The 16,658-nt window shown below is 33.4% G+C and overlaps 13 protein-coding genes across 13 annotated transcripts; 6 read left to right on the top strand and 7 right to left on the bottom strand. All coding sequences in view use genetic code 6, as the record gives it.

Annotated features, from left to right (window-relative positions):
* Nucleotides 1-71: 71 nt before the first annotated feature.
* SS50377_23744 (uncharacterized protein) lies at nucleotides 72-1,691 on the top strand (the record flags this gene model as incomplete). Its single annotated transcript, XM_067907608.1, has 1 exon — nucleotides 72-1,691. One exon carries the CDS (start codon nucleotides 72-74, stop codon nucleotides 1,689-1,691), a length of 1,620 nt encoding a protein of 539 aa, XP_067764582.1.
* A 10-nt stretch (nucleotides 1,692-1,701) lies between these two features.
* Nucleotides 1,702-2,277, bottom strand: SS50377_23743 (Transmembrane domain-containing protein; the record flags this gene model as incomplete). The annotated part of the gene is made up of 1 exon (XM_067907607.1): nucleotides 1,702-2,277. The coding sequence occupies one exon, from the start codon at nucleotides 2,275-2,277 to the stop codon at nucleotides 1,702-1,704; it is 576 nt and encodes a 191-aa protein (XP_067764581.1).
* A 66-nt stretch (nucleotides 2,278-2,343) lies between these two features.
* SS50377_23742 (uncharacterized protein) lies at nucleotides 2,344-3,978 on the top strand (the record flags this gene model as incomplete). Its single annotated transcript, XM_067907606.1, has 1 exon — nucleotides 2,344-3,978. The coding sequence occupies one exon, from the start codon at nucleotides 2,344-2,346 to the stop codon at nucleotides 3,976-3,978; it is 1,635 nt and encodes a 544-aa protein (XP_067764580.1).
* Nucleotides 3,979-3,988: 10 nt separating this feature from the next.
* On the bottom strand, nucleotides 3,989-5,137 carry SS50377_23741 (uncharacterized protein; the record flags this gene model as incomplete). The annotated part of the gene is made up of 1 exon (XM_067907605.1): nucleotides 3,989-5,137. One exon carries the CDS (start codon nucleotides 5,135-5,137, stop codon nucleotides 3,989-3,991), a length of 1,149 nt encoding a protein of 382 aa, XP_067764579.1.
* Nucleotides 5,138-5,553: 416 nt separating this feature from the next.
* SS50377_23740 (Rab-GTPase-TBC domain-containing protein) lies at nucleotides 5,554-6,663 on the top strand (the record flags this gene model as incomplete). The annotated part of the gene is made up of 1 exon (XM_067907604.1): nucleotides 5,554-6,663. One exon carries the CDS (start codon nucleotides 5,554-5,556, stop codon nucleotides 6,661-6,663), a length of 1,110 nt encoding a protein of 369 aa, XP_067764578.1.
* Nucleotides 6,664-7,033: 370 nt separating this feature from the next.
* On the bottom strand, nucleotides 7,034-10,192 carry SS50377_23739 (Calcium-transporting ATPase; the record flags this gene model as incomplete). The annotated part of the gene is made up of 1 exon (XM_067907603.1): nucleotides 7,034-10,192. One exon carries the CDS (start codon nucleotides 10,190-10,192, stop codon nucleotides 7,034-7,036), a length of 3,159 nt encoding a protein of 1,052 aa, XP_067764577.1.
* A 586-nt stretch (nucleotides 10,193-10,778) lies between these two features.
* Nucleotides 10,779-11,153, bottom strand: SS50377_23738 (uncharacterized protein; the record flags this gene model as incomplete). The annotated part of the gene is made up of 1 exon (XM_067907602.1): nucleotides 10,779-11,153. One exon carries the CDS (start codon nucleotides 11,151-11,153, stop codon nucleotides 10,779-10,781), a length of 375 nt encoding a protein of 124 aa, XP_067764576.1.
* A 230-nt stretch (nucleotides 11,154-11,383) lies between these two features.
* SS50377_23737 (uncharacterized protein) lies at nucleotides 11,384-12,592 on the bottom strand (the record flags this gene model as incomplete). Its single annotated transcript, XM_067907601.1, has 1 exon — nucleotides 11,384-12,592. One exon carries the CDS (start codon nucleotides 12,590-12,592, stop codon nucleotides 11,384-11,386), a length of 1,209 nt encoding a protein of 402 aa, XP_067764575.1.
* Nucleotides 12,593-12,664: 72 nt separating this feature from the next.
* Nucleotides 12,665-13,222, top strand: SS50377_23736 (uncharacterized protein; the record flags this gene model as incomplete). Its single annotated transcript, XM_067907600.1, has 1 exon — nucleotides 12,665-13,222. The coding sequence occupies one exon, from the start codon at nucleotides 12,665-12,667 to the stop codon at nucleotides 13,220-13,222; it is 558 nt and encodes a 185-aa protein (XP_067764574.1).
* An 8-nt stretch (nucleotides 13,223-13,230) lies between these two features.
* Nucleotides 13,231-14,445, bottom strand: SS50377_23735 (uncharacterized protein; the record flags this gene model as incomplete). Its single annotated transcript, XM_067907599.1, has 1 exon — nucleotides 13,231-14,445. The coding sequence occupies one exon, from the start codon at nucleotides 14,443-14,445 to the stop codon at nucleotides 13,231-13,233; it is 1,215 nt and encodes a 404-aa protein (XP_067764573.1).
* A 55-nt stretch (nucleotides 14,446-14,500) lies between these two features.
* Nucleotides 14,501-15,199, top strand: SS50377_23734 (uncharacterized protein; the record flags this gene model as incomplete). Its single annotated transcript, XM_067907598.1, has 1 exon — nucleotides 14,501-15,199. One exon carries the CDS (start codon nucleotides 14,501-14,503, stop codon nucleotides 15,197-15,199), a length of 699 nt encoding a protein of 232 aa, XP_067764572.1.
* Nucleotides 15,200-15,564: 365 nt separating this feature from the next.
* SS50377_23733 (RING and CHY zinc finger domain-containing protein) lies at nucleotides 15,565-15,894 on the top strand (the record flags this gene model as incomplete). The annotated part of the gene is made up of 1 exon (XM_067907597.1): nucleotides 15,565-15,894. One exon carries the CDS (start codon nucleotides 15,565-15,567, stop codon nucleotides 15,892-15,894), a length of 330 nt encoding a protein of 109 aa, XP_067764571.1.
* Nucleotides 15,895-15,941: 47 nt separating this feature from the next.
* Nucleotides 15,942-16,556, bottom strand: SS50377_23732 (Myb-like DNA-binding domain-containing protein; the record flags this gene model as incomplete). The annotated part of the gene is made up of 1 exon (XM_067907596.1): nucleotides 15,942-16,556. The coding sequence occupies one exon, from the start codon at nucleotides 16,554-16,556 to the stop codon at nucleotides 15,942-15,944; it is 615 nt and encodes a 204-aa protein (XP_067764570.1).
* Between the last annotated feature and the right edge of the window lie 102 nt (nucleotides 16,557-16,658).

Below are 16,658 nucleotides of genomic sequence, written 5' to 3'. Positions count from 1 at the left end.
ATTAATCTTTAATAAATATTTAAGTATATTATAATATAATAAAAACAATATACTATCAATAAAAATTAAGAATGGGTGCAACCGATTCATTTTTTGATGATGATTTGGATCAAAATTTTGAACCTACCGATATAATTACTAACGAGTAAATAGAAATTTATCCTTAACTTAGTAATTTATCAATCAGTGACCTCATTGATTTAATTGCAAAGGCAATTGCGTTACTAAGATTTTCAGATAAATTTAAATAAAAATAACCAGGGCACAATACATAATTTAAAATATTATGCTATCAGCCGATACGTGCTAAAGTTATATCAGATTATCAGATTTTGCTTCTAGCTTTTGTGAAAATGTATACGAATGGGGCGTTAATTGGTATAGACTCAATTATCATTTCAGAAGATCACTATATTCAAGAAATATTAGTAACTTTCATTGAAAATTTCAATTCTGTTTTCTTCTTAGGTGCACGAATTGCAAGCGAAATAGGCTGCCTCAAAGGGATTAACGCATAGTAACTTTCTGGAATATTAATGGGATTATTAAGCTAAAAAGAAGATTAATTTATTGCCTTACATTTTGATTCTCGGATTCTTACTTGGGATATTTGTACAGAAGTTTTTGGAAATTTACCGTAAATAAGTTAAAGCCTAAACAAAATTTATGATAAACACACTAACTGTGTCATATAAAGATATGTAGAGCAATATAATTATTTTGTCCTATTTTAATATTAAAATATTGAATTTAAACATATTGGAGAATTGGCTGGTACCTTGCTACAAAACTTAATCACAGATATTTAAGAAAAATCTACAAAATCAGCTAATACATATACTATTCCAACCCAGATTAATTTATTTCCATCTTCTTTACCTTTTATCGAAAGCTTTATAAATAGTTTTTTAATTATCAACCAATCTTAATATTTAATAGTAATTAAATAAAAAGATATATTTGGTGTCAAAGTGATCTCGCTTTAAATCTAATAAGTAGATGCTTATGCGGAGGAAGGAACTAGAATAAAGAAAATGGTAGCAACTTTAACCTCTTTCTTTAAAGACTAATATTAACTAAACTTAAACGCATAGAATATACACCTAGAGGAAATTATTCCTCCTATTTTTGAATATGAAGGGGAAGAATCAGATGTATAGTCGGAGAATTCAAAACTTGATGATAGTATTGATGAAACAGAAAATTTAATATAATAAAAAGAAACTTAGAAGAAAAGACAGTAAAGAAAACATATTAAATACGATAAGGATATGGCCTCAATTGATTTACCATTAAGTCTATAGACAGTAAATTCGCATGCTAAAGACGATGTAAGAAATAAAGTAGTAGATGCTGATTTAAAATCTGGTCTTTCAATTGATCTTAAGACATGGTAGAAAAATACTTAACCTAAAATAAACCTTTAAAAAACCAATATGATACCGCCATTGGATAGATTCATAAACTAAATCATTTTAGAATATAAGAACGTGCCATCGGCAAGTATAAGCTACCTAAATTCGTTTAAATATCCAAAAATTTAATAATACTTAAATTTAGAAAAATTTCCTTAACAATTAACATAATAAAAGGTAGATTCTTATTTGAAAGGGATTTGTAAAGAAATTGTTAGATTAACTGGTAGATCAACATATCATAATAAAAATGATAGTTAGATTATTATTGAGTGAATTCATTATTTCAGAAAAACCAAGACATCATATCTTACAGTTATTTGGCATCGTCACCAGCTAATTTTTTAGATAAGCCAGTAACTGGCATTTTTGCTTTAGGAAGTTTGACTGCTAAAAAATGGGAAATTATTTTTCTGATACTTTAATTAACCAAAAATGAAATACCCTAAAAAGTTAATACATCGGTACCTCTATCTGCACCTCTCTACATAACTAAGCTTAAAGGAGGGAATAGGCTAAATGGAGCTTTAAATGTCATCTCAAATTTGAACTGCGAACTAACAACTTTACCAACAATGAAGCTAGCAATAAACATCAGGACACGAGTAGTCATTTAAACACGAGATAAAGTCATCGAAGCTTGCTCAAGTTATTTCTAAACATATTGCAATTACTAGATCTGTTCTTGAGATAAGGCGAATTAAGAATTATAATGGTCAAGCTTAGAATTTAACTCTCTCATTTCTTAAACAGTTTTTTTAAAGTTTTTACGAGAAGACAGATAAAAATTAGATAATAATGTAAAGAATATCTGTGTAATACATGTTACAGTGATAAATTTAAAAAAGATTAATTTTGACATTTACCAATGGAGTGGAAAAAAATTAATATATAGCCGCTATAATAATTATAGAATTATAGAATAAAAATGCAAAACAAGTAAGTATAGATTTCAGATCTTATAGTTCTTGTCCCAGATACAAATCTCCTTGATAATTTGCAGATATTAAACCATTTTCAACTTGATTATTAACATTCATTTTATAAGAGTACAGTGAGTACAGAATCAAAATACTTCCCAATTTTTTAATTTAACTATGATCCATAAGCAGTTTAAATTTCTATTGAAGTTTATACACTATTGGGTGCGACAAATATTCGAATTAAGATTTTAGATATCGCTATTTAGTCTTTTTAATCATTGAATACATCACCTTTAGTACCTGTATTTTCTGGAGTTTAAGCACCAATATCACTGACTTTTGATGAATATAAATCACTATATTTGTTTGCATCTTTACCTAATTTACAGTTACAGGCTACTAAACTTGACCATATTCTCTAAAGTTCCGAATTTAAGGCTTTGGAAAGTAAAGTACCGTTTATTAAAGAAGCTTATAACTCATATTTAATAAATACAGTAAAATGTCATTTTTAGATATCAATAACTCCAAATTTTAATGTTAATTAGCCTTATTTAATTAAAACTTTACTGGATGCTTCCAAAAAATATAGTACGACGGAATTTTTAGAAAATGGAATTATTTGTATTTTTTAATCTCAAAATTCAAACAAAACTATTCAGTTGCAACTAGTTGATGACCCAGAAAATCGACAGTTTTCACTAGAAACTCAAATAAAGCCGTTTGAAGATTCGCTATAGGTTCTCAATTTATTACCTGCAAACTAAGCACCATTAAGATCATCGGTTTAAAGCTAAATTGCAAGTTTATAATTAAAATCTACAAATTCTGAGAATAAAAGATTTTTATATTGTGATGTATTTGAGGGTATAAGTTTATTAAGTTCTGGTAGTGTTCCTGTAGCACAAGTTTTATTTTAACTTATATAGAGTTTTAAAACATAAAGTATAGTTAATTTAAGAATTAATCTTTAAAATGGAGAATATATTGAGCTCAAATGTGTTGGTTGTGGATTTATTGAAGAATATTACAAAAAATTACAAAAAGTAGAAGATAAAGTTTTTCAAGAAGAACTAAAGAAGGAGTAGTAAATCGCAATTACCAAAAAACCAGAATTACCAATAAAAGTAGACCAACCTTTAAAAAGAACCCCTGAGTAAAAATCGAAGACTCCAAATTCTGGTTCATCTTTATTAGTTTAAAAACCTCAAAGTAATCTTTAAAAACCTAAAGTTACACCATAAAAAGCAATATTAGTTGGAAGAAAAATTTCTAACGATAATAATGTTGTTAAAAATGTTTTAAAATAGAGCTAATCTCCAAAACTTATCAAGTCTCCATAATATCCAATTTAAGCTAAGAAAAAAGAGATAGATATCACTTAATGCATATAGAAATACTCAGTGTAAGTTTGTGATTGTTTAACATAAAATGAAAAAATCACGAGATCCGGTCTTTATGATCAAGAATACTAAACTAAGATATACAAGTATTTAGATATAATGACAGTTAATGAGGCTAAAAACCCATCATTTAAAGACAAGGATTTTTAATCCAGAGAAGTGGATGCAACTCATGGGGCCTTTTTAGGAAAAATAGTTTCATCAGCCTACGAACGTGTCATGAATAGATACAAGTGATAATTATGTCTCACCATTCTTCAACCTTTTTGTATTGAATTTTTCTGGTCTTTCCAAAATTAGTCTCCCGCATCTCTAAATCATCGATATCTACAGCCTTTTTCATCAAGCTGGCCTTTTACCTCAAGCTACCTTACGTCGAACCATTATCCTGAAGTTTTTAGAAAGCAAACGCCCCAGCTTCCTATAGTCGCTCTACCTCCTCCCTCAAAAGTTCATTTTCTTACTCCAATGCATAACTTCTGACTCCCAATACCTCATTTTTCATCATTTCAGCTTGCAATTTTCCATTCAGAGTCTAAATCTCTGTCCTGAACTTGACTCGCTCAGAATCCAAAACCGCTTATACATTCAGCATTTCATCTCTAAAACCCTCCATACGCCGCCTCATTTCCTTCTAAATTGTGGCAGTCTGAGCATAAATTCTGTCAGGTTGGAATTCGTTAACTATAAATTTTGGTGTCACATTTTCATTTAAAAATTTCAAAAATTGATAAACTGAGCATGGTTTCTCTAAGACCCGTAAACTAGCCATTTCATCATAATCTAGACACACCAAAACGTTGAAATCTGGTGCATATTTACCCTATAAAATCACATGTTGTATGGGCAAATTCTATAGCAATTTGGACGTTCTGAGGTAAATTTTAGGGTGTGAAATGGCCTGATAGAACTGTAGATTTTTTTAACTGTACGACATCCCTCTGATCAGAAAGAACTCGGCATTATTATATGTTAGTTTTACGGTAATTCCAACATGCAATTCTTTGCTTATTAGTTCAATTAAGTTATCTATTTCGTTCGGTGTCACAACCTCTGCAAATTGATAGAATTTGTCACCAAAAGTAAGTGAAAAGTTTGACAGAATCTGTAAAAATCGCGTTAGAATCGCGAGGAAATTAAACGATTTTCCTGACTTTTCGAACCCCAAAACAACTAAAATAGAAGTTTTACCGCTTAAAAAGCTCTAAACTGCTCCGATTTCGTTGAAAACGTCGTCAGATGTGAAAGTTGGAGGGAAAGCGCGAAAAAGAGGAAGAGAAAATGTAGTCTGTGGGGTTTATGTGGAAAGAATAAGTGTTTTTTGGTCTTAAGATGATGATATTTTTACATTAGGTGTGTCTCTTGGAAAAGCCTTCGGGAGCATACGGGCGTACATTTTCAATAAATAGTGTAATTTATATAATAATCATAAAATATATAAAGAACTATTTGGGTTTGAAATTTCAAAAATGGAAAGCACACAAAAACTACTACAGTTATCAAAGTAGCTGCGGTAGGAAGCTGATGAGGTCAAAAAAGAAGCAAATAATAAAATTAAGGAAATCTAGTCTCTGAAAGATGCTATTAGTACTAGAGACGAAAAAATTAAGAAACTAGAGAATGCACTGTTTCAGGAGTAACAAAAATCAGACGAATTCTAAGGTAAATATATTGAATAAGAGAATATTAACGCATCGCTTATGCAAACTAATGATGATTTGTAGACAATGATAGAAGAATTTATACAAAACTAGATTCCGAAGGATTTTTCCAGTTGTTTTTATTATATTTTATAGTATAACTATATTAAAAATGTCAGTTTTTAAGTATTTTAATGAAATATAGAAAAACCTAGGAGTTAAGGGATATACACCAGAAAATTTGTATGAAAATAAATAGCATATATAGATTCATCAGGAGTATGATGTTATTAAGCGAGAAAATATTCACCTTTAGAGAATTTTCGATACCAATTACTAAAATTATATTAACACATAACCAGATACTATCGAGAAGACAAAATATTTTATTTCTGAATAAGACATTATTGACTCGATTATCCGAGTATCAGATTCGTATTTTTACACAAATTTAACTACTCAAGAGCAGTCAGAATCTCTTTATAAACTGTTTACTGACTAGTTCTAAATATCATTTCACGATTAATATGATACCTAAGTTTACCAAAAATCATTCTAAGAAAATACATTTCACGGGTTTAACGATGTCGAAAGACCACAAAAATATAAAGACTTCACAGCAAATCTGAACCACTTAGACCTCATTCTACCACAAACAACATCATAGTATACTATGCTGTTTCTCAAAGAGGTTCATGAGAATCTTTCAGTTGAATTCCAACTCTTCAAATCCTAAATTGTAGATGTCCTCGTAAACTTCTAAGGGGCCCCAAAACTGACAAATTTCCCCATCCAATTCCCATATCAGAAAATTTCCGTTCTTATAGCTCCTTTCCTATTCTTATACGATTCTACAACTGATATAATCAATATTTTCAGCAAATTTTACAGACTGATTTTCCACAAACTCCACGACATTGAAACCCTCTTATTTCTCGTCTAGCACGCGATTGCGCTCATAACCCAATCTAACCCAGCCTTATATCACCACTTCAAATCGATCAATTTTCAAGTTTCTGGCGTTCTCGTGAAATTTTTCCTTTCCGCTTTCAGCCAAATGCTGTCCCTGAAGCAAGTTTTCGCGGTGTGGGACCGCATGGTTCAATCCCAGAAACTTGAAATTTTGAGCGCCGTCGCGGCCAAAATTGTCCTTTTTAAGGCCCCGAACTGCTTCGGATTTTCGAGTGCCGAAGATGTCGAGAGATATTTGCTCGAAATCGACGGAATCGACGTGTTTTTGGTGTCATTGGGAGATGATTGCGAGGTAGGCCTCGAGGAGTGATTTGGTGACTAGCAGGTTTTTCAGCGTCTCGGTCAGGTCGGCGAAAGCGGGCGTGGAAGAGCTGAACTCGATCTTTTTGGTTAGATTTGGGATTTTGTTGTTTTTGACCGCTTTACCGTCAAAAAGCATCGTCTGCGTCAGCTGGTGAAAAATTTTGTTCAGTTGCATGCGCTCGTTGGTCGACAAAAGGCAGTTGTTAAGGATTTCGTTCGAGAGCGTTGAGAACTTGTCAGTGATTACTTCTTGTTGGTTGGCCTTTAATTGAGCTAAAATGGATGCTAGTGGCAGCTCGGTGTCGAATTAGAAGGTGGAAGTAAATTTTGACATTTTATGTATATATAATAATAATATATATAATAATCAATAAATCTCACTAATATTTATTAATACCTATTGGTTGCAAAACGACTTGATTGTTGCTAATCAACGAATCTGCAATGCTGGCGGTAACTAAGTATTTTTCTGAATGAACCTGGATCAGCTCTTTTGATTCTTTTATTGGTGTACTCGGCTCAGGTATATGCTTAACTTTCTTGTTTTTCAGCGCCTTTTCTTAATGTTTAAACTCTTTTGGTAGCCTAATTAACCGTCCAAAGAAATGGAAAACTAAAGAGGCTGCAGCGAGTCCTAAATTTATAAGCCAAGTCTCCCATCTTATTCCATATTAGATTAAACCTCCACAATTAGTAGCGCCTTACTTGCAAGAATAAACATTAAAAATATCTCTAAGACCAGGGGTAAACATAATAAGTATCTGCAAAGCAACCGTAACAACAATGATAATAATAAAAAGAATGTTCTTAAACAACCCATCAAATACGTTTAATTCGTTATTCAATCGTCGGGAATTAAATTCGTTGAATATTTAAGCAAAAATGAAGAAGTTATAAATTGATGTGTACCTGTACTAAATAGCTTTCTCACCAGTTACTTGTGTAGGTGTAAAGCAAATAAGATTTCCAGGAAATTCAAATAACATTATAAGCAACACCAGAAGTTAATAAACCGACTAAATGATGATATTTCTAAGCATTCCAGGTGTAATAATCGATGCGGAACGCTTAACAGGAGGCGCTTAAAGAATATTTGGTGTAGGCCCTTCAGTGGCCAACGCCAAAGATCCCAATGAGTCCATAATAAGATTAACATAGAGCAGCTGAATCGCAGTCAAGGGAGACTCAGAAAGAAACGCCGCCCCCAAAAAAGCAATCACCAGAGCGACCACGTTAACAGTAAGCTAAAACTATATAAATTTACGCACACTCGCCAAAACTGTCCTTCCCCACTCAACGGCATGCAAAATTGAGCAAAAATTGTCGTCCATGATGACAATATCTGAAGCCTCTTTGGCGACTTCGGTACCGGCAATTCCCATCGCCAAACCGACGTCCGCCTCCTTCAGTTGGGGAGCATCATTACTACCGTCCCCAGTAGCTGCAACAACGTGACCTGCGATCTAAAACCTCTAAACTACGCGATATTTGTCCTTTGGCTGGCAGCGAGCAACGACAGCCAAAGTTGGCAAAATCGAATCCAATTCTTCGTCCGACATCTTGCGAACCTGTTCACCAGTAACTGCAAAATTAGAAATACGGTCGTCCTCAACGTGCTAATCGATGATATTTGCCTCTTTTGCGATAGAGATTGCAGTAATATAATTATCACCTGTGACCATAACCGTCTTAATACCTCCCATTTTGAGCTGATTTATCGCCTCTGGAACTCCAGGGCGCAACGGATCCTGAATTCCGACCAAAAGCTGGAAAATCAGCTCAGACTCCATATCCTACTCCAATTCGTCTAAATCGCTCGTAATGTTCTCCATCTACTTGTAACCCATTATGAGAGTCCGATACGACTGCTTCGCATACTCTTAGATCTTCGCTAGCATGATGTTTTTAAGTTCCTCCGTGAGCGGTAAAATGGCACCTGAATCTGGATCAATGTACGAAACGCAGCGGTTCAAAATGATCTCCGAGGCACCGCGGCAGACCGAAATATACTGCCCGCTAGACTAAATTTGCTGAATTTGCTCTTTCACGCTGCCGGGAGGCGAGAATTTGGCCAAATCAATAAGCATTGTGCTGCGCTTTCGGTCAGACGTGAAGTCGATCTGGTGTACTACAGCGCCTTCTGGATCATTGTTATAGACGAGACCCGCTACGAACTGCTCGTAATCGCAGCCGTAGACATCTCTGGACATTAGCATGAATGCGCCGCCAGTTTTTGAGCCCAGAACGGTGTCACCGTTCAGCCTCACCTTATTGAAGGACGTGTTGAACTGGCATAGTGCGGAATAGATGTCCGCAGGAACTCCCTTTTTCGCTGACATTATCTGCTTGATTTAGTCGTTTGATGTGTTAGGAGTGAAGATTCTAACGACACGCATCTGATTCATCGTCAACGTGCCGGTTTTATCTGAACAAATTATCGAAATCGAGCCACAAGTCTCGCAGGATTGCAATTTGCGCACTAGACACTGGTCTTTGAGCATTTTCTTCATAGAAAATGCCAGGGATATAGTAACAGCGAGCGGCAGGCCTTCCGGAATCGCGACGACTACGATTGTTATTGCCAGGATGAGATAATTGACCCAGATAGCGTAGTTTTGGGTGTCCTGGTGCAAGTTCGCTATAAAAAATTTAGCTATGAGCACGATAAACGTCAGAACAGCCGAAATGAGGCCTATGTAACCGACTATTTTTACCAGTGCATTGAGCTTCGTCTGCAGTGGGGTTTCAAGATCATTATCGTCTTATAGAGCCAACATCGCCTCGCCGTTGATCGTGTCAATGCCGACCGCGGTGACGATCATTTTGCCTGATCCCTCGGATACAAGCGCACCTCCTACAAGCCATGGTTTTTGTGCATTTTTCGATATTGCCATTGATTCACCAGTGATTTGAGACTGGTCCATTTTAAGCAGCTGGTGCGAGACTAAAATACCGTCTGCTGCAAGCTAGTCGCCCATTTCGAAGACGTAAATATCTCCCACAACGAGACTATATACTGATAGTGAAATGAGTTTCCCCTCTCGAAGAACAGTAATGTCTCTGGCTTCCTTAACTGCATTCAACTTTCTAAATTATCTTTCTTTTTGATAGTCATTTACTGATCCAACGAGAGAAACTACTGCGACGGCTACCAAAATAGCAATTCCATCAATGTAGCCACCATGCTTTCTCTGTGCTGGAATAGCTGATCCGATAATAATTGATACAATCGCAGCAATTATCAATATGATCAAGGTTGGATCCTTAAACGTTCCGAGAAAAATTTTCCAGAATGGTTCAGGTGGCCGATCTGGTATTTTATTTTAACCCCATTTTTAGTTTGTAACGACTTACTGTTATGATAATCCTTCTAAAATAGACGTTTTCATATAAGATGACAGCTAATTAACATCTGGCAATAATGATTCTTTAACTATCAATTTGAAGTTATCTTCTGTAATAATCTGGTTTTTAGCTGGTGCATCATCAGAATGTGAACCAATACTTTACTATAATTATGGTGGGTTGTTCTCCATATTTTGCGGAATGGGATCTAATAATTGATATAATATGATATACGGATATATAAAATTGAAGTTTATATTTAAAAAATCTGTTAGATTTACACTTATTTATATGATTTATTTAATAACACTTTTTATTTATTGTAATACTTTGAAAAGATTATTATTATAGTGAACAGATAAATATGTAGTATAATCTATTTTTAATTCATAGTAATATATATATTATTATTAATTCGTAGAAAAATGAAGCTAACAGATTTGGATATAAATTAACGTATTTTAGTGAAGTATCTTCATAGCTAAAAGAATCTATAATTTTGTCTAGTTAAAAATCAAGAAATTTACTTAGTAATGTTCTCAGTTTATAAAATTGTCATCAAATTTATTATAATATATTCTATTTTAAGAGTTACTAATACAATCTGTTTTATATCTAATAAATATGACATATTGTAATTTTTGGTTTATAAGCAGTAAAAATAATATATCAAATGGATTATTTAATTTATTAACTAATTTATTTCTACATTGATACTTGATCAATTATTTGTGTTTAAGTATTGCAAATATAATACTACTAAAAATATGAATATCATCAATCACACTAGCTGAGCAATAATCTTATAATTCCGATATCACAATGTCTATATTGACCAAAAATAATTTTACTCTAAAACCATTTAATAAAAATACCCACTTCTCCTGATAAATCGACTAGAATTAAATCATCCTAGTCATATAAAGGAATGTATTAAATTTCAGAGAATAAAAATACTTATTTTCGGCTTTCCTTGGCTGAGTAATTAAAAATCTCAATTAAATCCTAAGGTAAAAATTACACACTACCGAAATGACTGATTATTTAAGGAATTTCTAGTTATGACTTCATTGGAGCGCATTAAATAGCACAGTTAATGTGAACACCTAAAATTTTACTTCTTTATACTAATTGTTGAATAGTTTTATTCATTAATATGAAGTGGATAGTCATAAGTCTTATATTATTTATAATATAATAACGATAGGGAAATGTTAATATTGATTTCTAAACCTTCCCATATTTTTCTGAGTCAAATTGCAATTTTTATATTGCTGTGCTATTTTTTACCACAAAATGTTAACAAATATTATCAAATCCCATATCTAATCTATTTTTATCACCGCATACTAATTTTCTATAATAATACCACTTTAATCAAATCACACTGAATCACTCTCGTTTTCTATATACTGTTGCACATACTTGAGAAACTCACGAACTATCACCATATTTTAATCTCCGAAAGCAGTGTCCTCAATACGTTCTAAAAATTGTAATGAAACGCACTATAGTATCGCATCTTCTCGATCGGAACACGATATCCAGAACCCACAGATTTTAGCCAAAATTGTTGAGTCAGTACACTAAATATTATTCACCACATCAACCATATTCTCGTCGATGTCAACCCCATTATCAATCAAATCTATCAGGCAATCGAGTGCCTTCGCCTAAATGTTAAGATTTACACTATTAAGTTAACTCAATATCAGGCTATATAGTTGCTCGATTTAGTACTACCCTAAGTAAGTGTAAATATACGAAAAACATGCAAAAATTAGCTCGGAGTTGCAGTTAAGGGTTAAGAGCACGTCAGCCAAGCGCTCAATTTAGGGTTTAATCTATTTCTGAATCTATTTGAATTTCCTGAAAAATACCTCATCTAACGTCTGGAGAAACTGTCGCTTTAGTTTGATATTGATATTTTTGCTCATTATATCAGTAAATTTTGGTAATATTTAAACGAAGATTTTTGCAAATTCAGAGCTTTTCTACCACATTAGAACCTCAAAAAGTGATAGTGTGTAACAAATAACCGTTTTAGAGTCGTCGAAGTGTGGAGAATGCAATATAATATCAAGTAGTGGAGAGATTTCTTCTAGAGAAATTTTGGAGTTTTACGCAATATTAATGGCGAATCGAATGAACGTGATAAGAAGGTTTTTCGAGTCCGTCTCTGAAATCAAAAACAGTAAACTTACGGTAGATACATTTCCAAAAACAACTTTTGTTGTGTCAAAAATAACATTATTTAACACAGTAAGGGCCAGTTCTAGATGTTAATTCGTAAAATTATAAGTTTATGAGATAAGGAATGGAATGTCTATTTAATTTTCAATTTAGTTGCAGTCAAGGAAGCACGTAATATTGGTTAACAGCCTCAAAAAATCTACATTGTATATTAGAGAGTTTAAAGATTCTTGGTAATAATTTAAAATATATTACGCGTGCTAGGAATTTTGTTTTAAAAATAAATTTAGTTAGCCGAAATTCTCTGTTTAAATTAAAACTTGAATATCAGAGTCGTTAAAATTTTAAGGTACTAATGGAACCTCATCAGATGATTCAAAATCTATTTGCTATTACATTTACCTTGATAAGGAAACATGTCTCATTATGTGAAGTGAAAAACCATGGATTATTATATAAAATAATATAGTATGAAGTAAATGAACATGCTGCTAAGCAATAGAAAACACATATAAATGAAGCTATATAATGAAAAATTTACCAAGATATATGAGTTTATTGACTTGTTAGAATCAGGATAATCTTCTGTCTTAGAAAGTCAAGCTGATAAAGATTTACAATACGCACAGTTTTTATTTATTACAGAGATTAAAAAATAGATGCTCAACAAAGCAGGTAGATATTATTCACTGTTTTAGTCTATTTAAAGCCTGAAATTTGATAACTGTCAGCTAGGTGCTGTGGCATAAATTTGCACTCAGCAAAATCAAGATTTCGGGCTTATATACAAAAAATACTTAGACAAGAAGTTCTCAGAATTTGACCTCAACATCTACTCGTAGCCTCCAATGAAGGATTTTCAGGATATTTTCTACTCGACCCGAAAGAAGCTAAGAAACGAATGCCAGCAAAGCCACATAGACATTAAGACATTCACAAGCCTCCCGCTGCCTCAAGCAGTCCAGAGCACGAAATCTGTTATCGCCAAAAATCTCGTCCTGGCCTGGTTCAAAAAGCACCCAAATTGACAAAAACGTCACTTTCGCATCGAAACGCCAACCCGCACGCTCTGCGGCCTCCTCTCGGGCGTCCTCTGCCCCAAACTCGGCGTGCGCACGGACCCCCGGAGCCCGATTCCTGGGCTCCCAACGCCCTGCACGACCCCCTTCAGGTACTGGCTCAGGCTGACGGCCTTTACGGCGTTTCCGCCCTCGCTGACAACGCACAGCGTGCCCTTTTCCGACATTTCAAGCCTCAAAATCACGCCAGTGCGCTCTAGGACGAACTCGTCCAGGCTGGCACGCTGCAGGACGACTTTTTGGCTCTTGAACGCGCCGCAAATCCGCAAAACTTCGCTCATCAGAACGTCCGTATTTTTCACCTGCGAGTTCTTCAAAATCCCGCTTCCGGGCGGTTTCTGGCTGCCCAGAAGGCCCTCGTACTGCCGAATTTGCTCCTCGATGGCCAGAATCGCGCGATTTTGCTGCCTAGTTTGCGCGTTTTCGAGCACAAATTGCTGCTCCATTTCGAGCACTTTCTGCGAGATTTCGCCCAGAACGGCGGGCTGCGCGTCCTTCAGGTTCTGGCAAACCTGCTTCAAATCGTGAAAATCGGTCGCCAAATCGCCGCAAATCGAGTCGATTTGGGTCTGAAAATTGCGCGTTTTCTCGTCGCTTTTGGCCTGTTTTTCGAGTCCCGCGATGTGCAAATTCTGCGTTTAAAGTGCATTTTTGAGTGAGTAAACTTGATCGGCTAGAGAGGAATTGTCGTCGTTCAGCGTGCGGATTTCGTCGTTTTGGGCCAAAATTGTCGTCTGCGCATTTTGCAAATCAATCGTTAGCGACGTAATTTGCGCAGTTTGGTGCTGAATTTGCGTGGTTAGAATTTGAATTTAATTTTGAATTTCTGCTTCAAATTTATGGTTTTATGGCTAAATAGCTTAAGCTAGCTGTGGCGGAGGCGGAGCTGGCTCTATTCGTTCGAATGACTTTTTGAAGATTTCCTCGCTTTTCTCGACCGCTAAATCTTCTAAATTTACTTATTTTGCGTCTGTAATGAGATGTTATAAGTCAATTTCGGTCTGTTTGGTGAATTTTACGATTTTCTGGTATGTTCTAAGCTGTGAATCTGTTAATGGAGGTTGATATTTTGATATTGTCTGAAGAAGCTTCTGTAGTTGGTTTAGCTTCTCACCAGTTGCAAATTTAAGCAGGAAATGGATTTTTTCGACGGTTTGGGAAATTTCTGACATTTTAATGACACATAATAATATAGATATTAGTATACAGTAATATATAAATGTTAAAATGGAAGTAACTAATGTGAGTCATGGAAACTCTAATAGTCCTCTCTATTTAGGTTAAAAATAAGACGAATTGATCATATTTTAAGACTAAGCATGCGTTTTTAATAATTATAAAATTACAGGGCCTAAAATATTCACATTTTAGCGATAATTTTTTATAGGTAATTATCCAGGGATGTATAACTAAAAGGATTTATACACATCTGATTCAGATAAAATTTATAAAAATGGATCTTTATTGCATAAGATACCTGATTTTGTTTATCTTTTTACGTTTTACCTATTTGGAGGATAAATATTTTCGATTTTAGAAACAGGCATTTGGGAAATTCATACTAATAAGCTTATTAGATTTAAAGATCTTGAGATAAATGAAACAGTAACTTCCTGCGAAATATACTAAAATATATTATTGTTGGGTACTGAATAAGGAAATTTATACTAGGTAGATTTGAATTCTTTAAATTCTATGAAAATATACAATCATGTATCAACCATTTCTGAAATTCGATTGAATGGTAATTATTTAGTCGTTAGAATGATGTGCAATGAATTAGTAGTATTAGATTATCAATTAATGACAGAAATATTCAGTATTTACCCAGTTTTTAAAATACATAGTGTGATAATTACTGACTAAATAATAAGCTTTAGTAATAATTAAGGAGAAATTTTTACATTAGAAGAAATAGATAAATGAAGTGAAATATATATAGTTGAGAATATATGGTTGCAAATTAAGAAATTTATAACAAATTATCGATATTGAAATGCATCTAGAGATTTAACTTAGTCTCAGTTAAAACCGCTTGACATTTCTCGAAGGAGTGGTGTGAAATAATAATAAAGTATTATATACTAAATAGATATATAAACTTAAAATATAAATTAATAATTGTAAACTTTCGTATTGGGGCTTCATCAGTTCCAATATCGCATTTTAAATGGCTACTTGAATCAATTTTAGTCTCAAAAACTGATTGAAAATAGATCTTGAAAAGCCATTTTTATTAAAGTGAAAACTATAATTGTTTATGTGTTATTTAATATTAATATAATACTTTAATGGGATAAGATATTAGTAACTCAGATGATAATTGCCCTATCTGCTTAGAACTTCTAGAGGAGAATGTATATTAATTACCGTGTACACATAAAATTCATAGAGACTGCTTTTAAGACTTAGTTATAAACGGATCAATTTAATGCCCAATTTGCAGATAAAGTTTTATGAATTCCTAGAATTTACTGGTTGCAGTTTAATCATAAAGTGTTAAAAGTATTAGAGAATAAGTTGCTTAGTCTATATTATAATAAATGCCTGCAGAAGAAATAGAAGAAAACGGAGGTAGAGAAAAAGTATTATAAGATCTTTTATCAGAACAAGATGACTGATTGTAAATTAATAATATGTATTATCTGACAAAATTAATTAATATAATTCACTAATTAAAATACTCTGGGTATTATTTCTTGATTCTATATCGGACCTAAGTATCAGTTCTTCCTCCAACATAATCTGCAATTTACTTCCATTTAAACTTTTCACACTACTTAAGCGCCTTTTACAACTAATAATCCTCTTCTACAGTCCATTTTCCCTTTTATAGTCCATTTTTAATAACCCTATTAAATCGTTAATTACACTAATTTGGAGTCCTTTGCTTGTTAAATTCAATATTCATCTATTGGCAAACCTTGAACCACTGCTTATTTCCATATTTATCATATAAAACTGATAAAATATAGTCTTCTTATTTAGTCCATTATTACTACTTTTATTTTTTGATTGTTTAAAAAGTCTCGTCGAAAGTAATTCTCGTATCAACATTTGACTCTGCTGGTGATTATGAACTATTGGCTTGCTATGTTTATTAATAACTTACATTTTTAAAAGAGTTAATGCAAGGAGCATTCTCTAATACAATTCCATGCGATGAAGGGATAAAAGGACTAAACTCTGCCACATGATCCCACTCTGCATAATATCCATTCGCGCAGCAAAACAGATCATCGGAGTTTTCGAAATTAATCATTTCTTAGTCCATTGCACTCATCTATATTTATTATATTCAATAATAAAATAAAAAATTATACAATTTAGAAAATACATTCTGGAAAATAGAAACTTTCAATTTGTTTATCCGCGTTATAAAGTT

Source organism: Spironucleus salmonicida, chromosome 4, assembly GCF_000497125.1.
Source record: "Spironucleus salmonicida strain ATCC 50377 chromosome 4, whole genome shotgun sequence".
NCBI lineage: Eukaryota > Fornicata > Diplomonadida > Hexamitidae > Spironucleus > Spironucleus salmonicida.
This window is presented reverse-complemented; position numbering and strand designations above follow the sequence as displayed.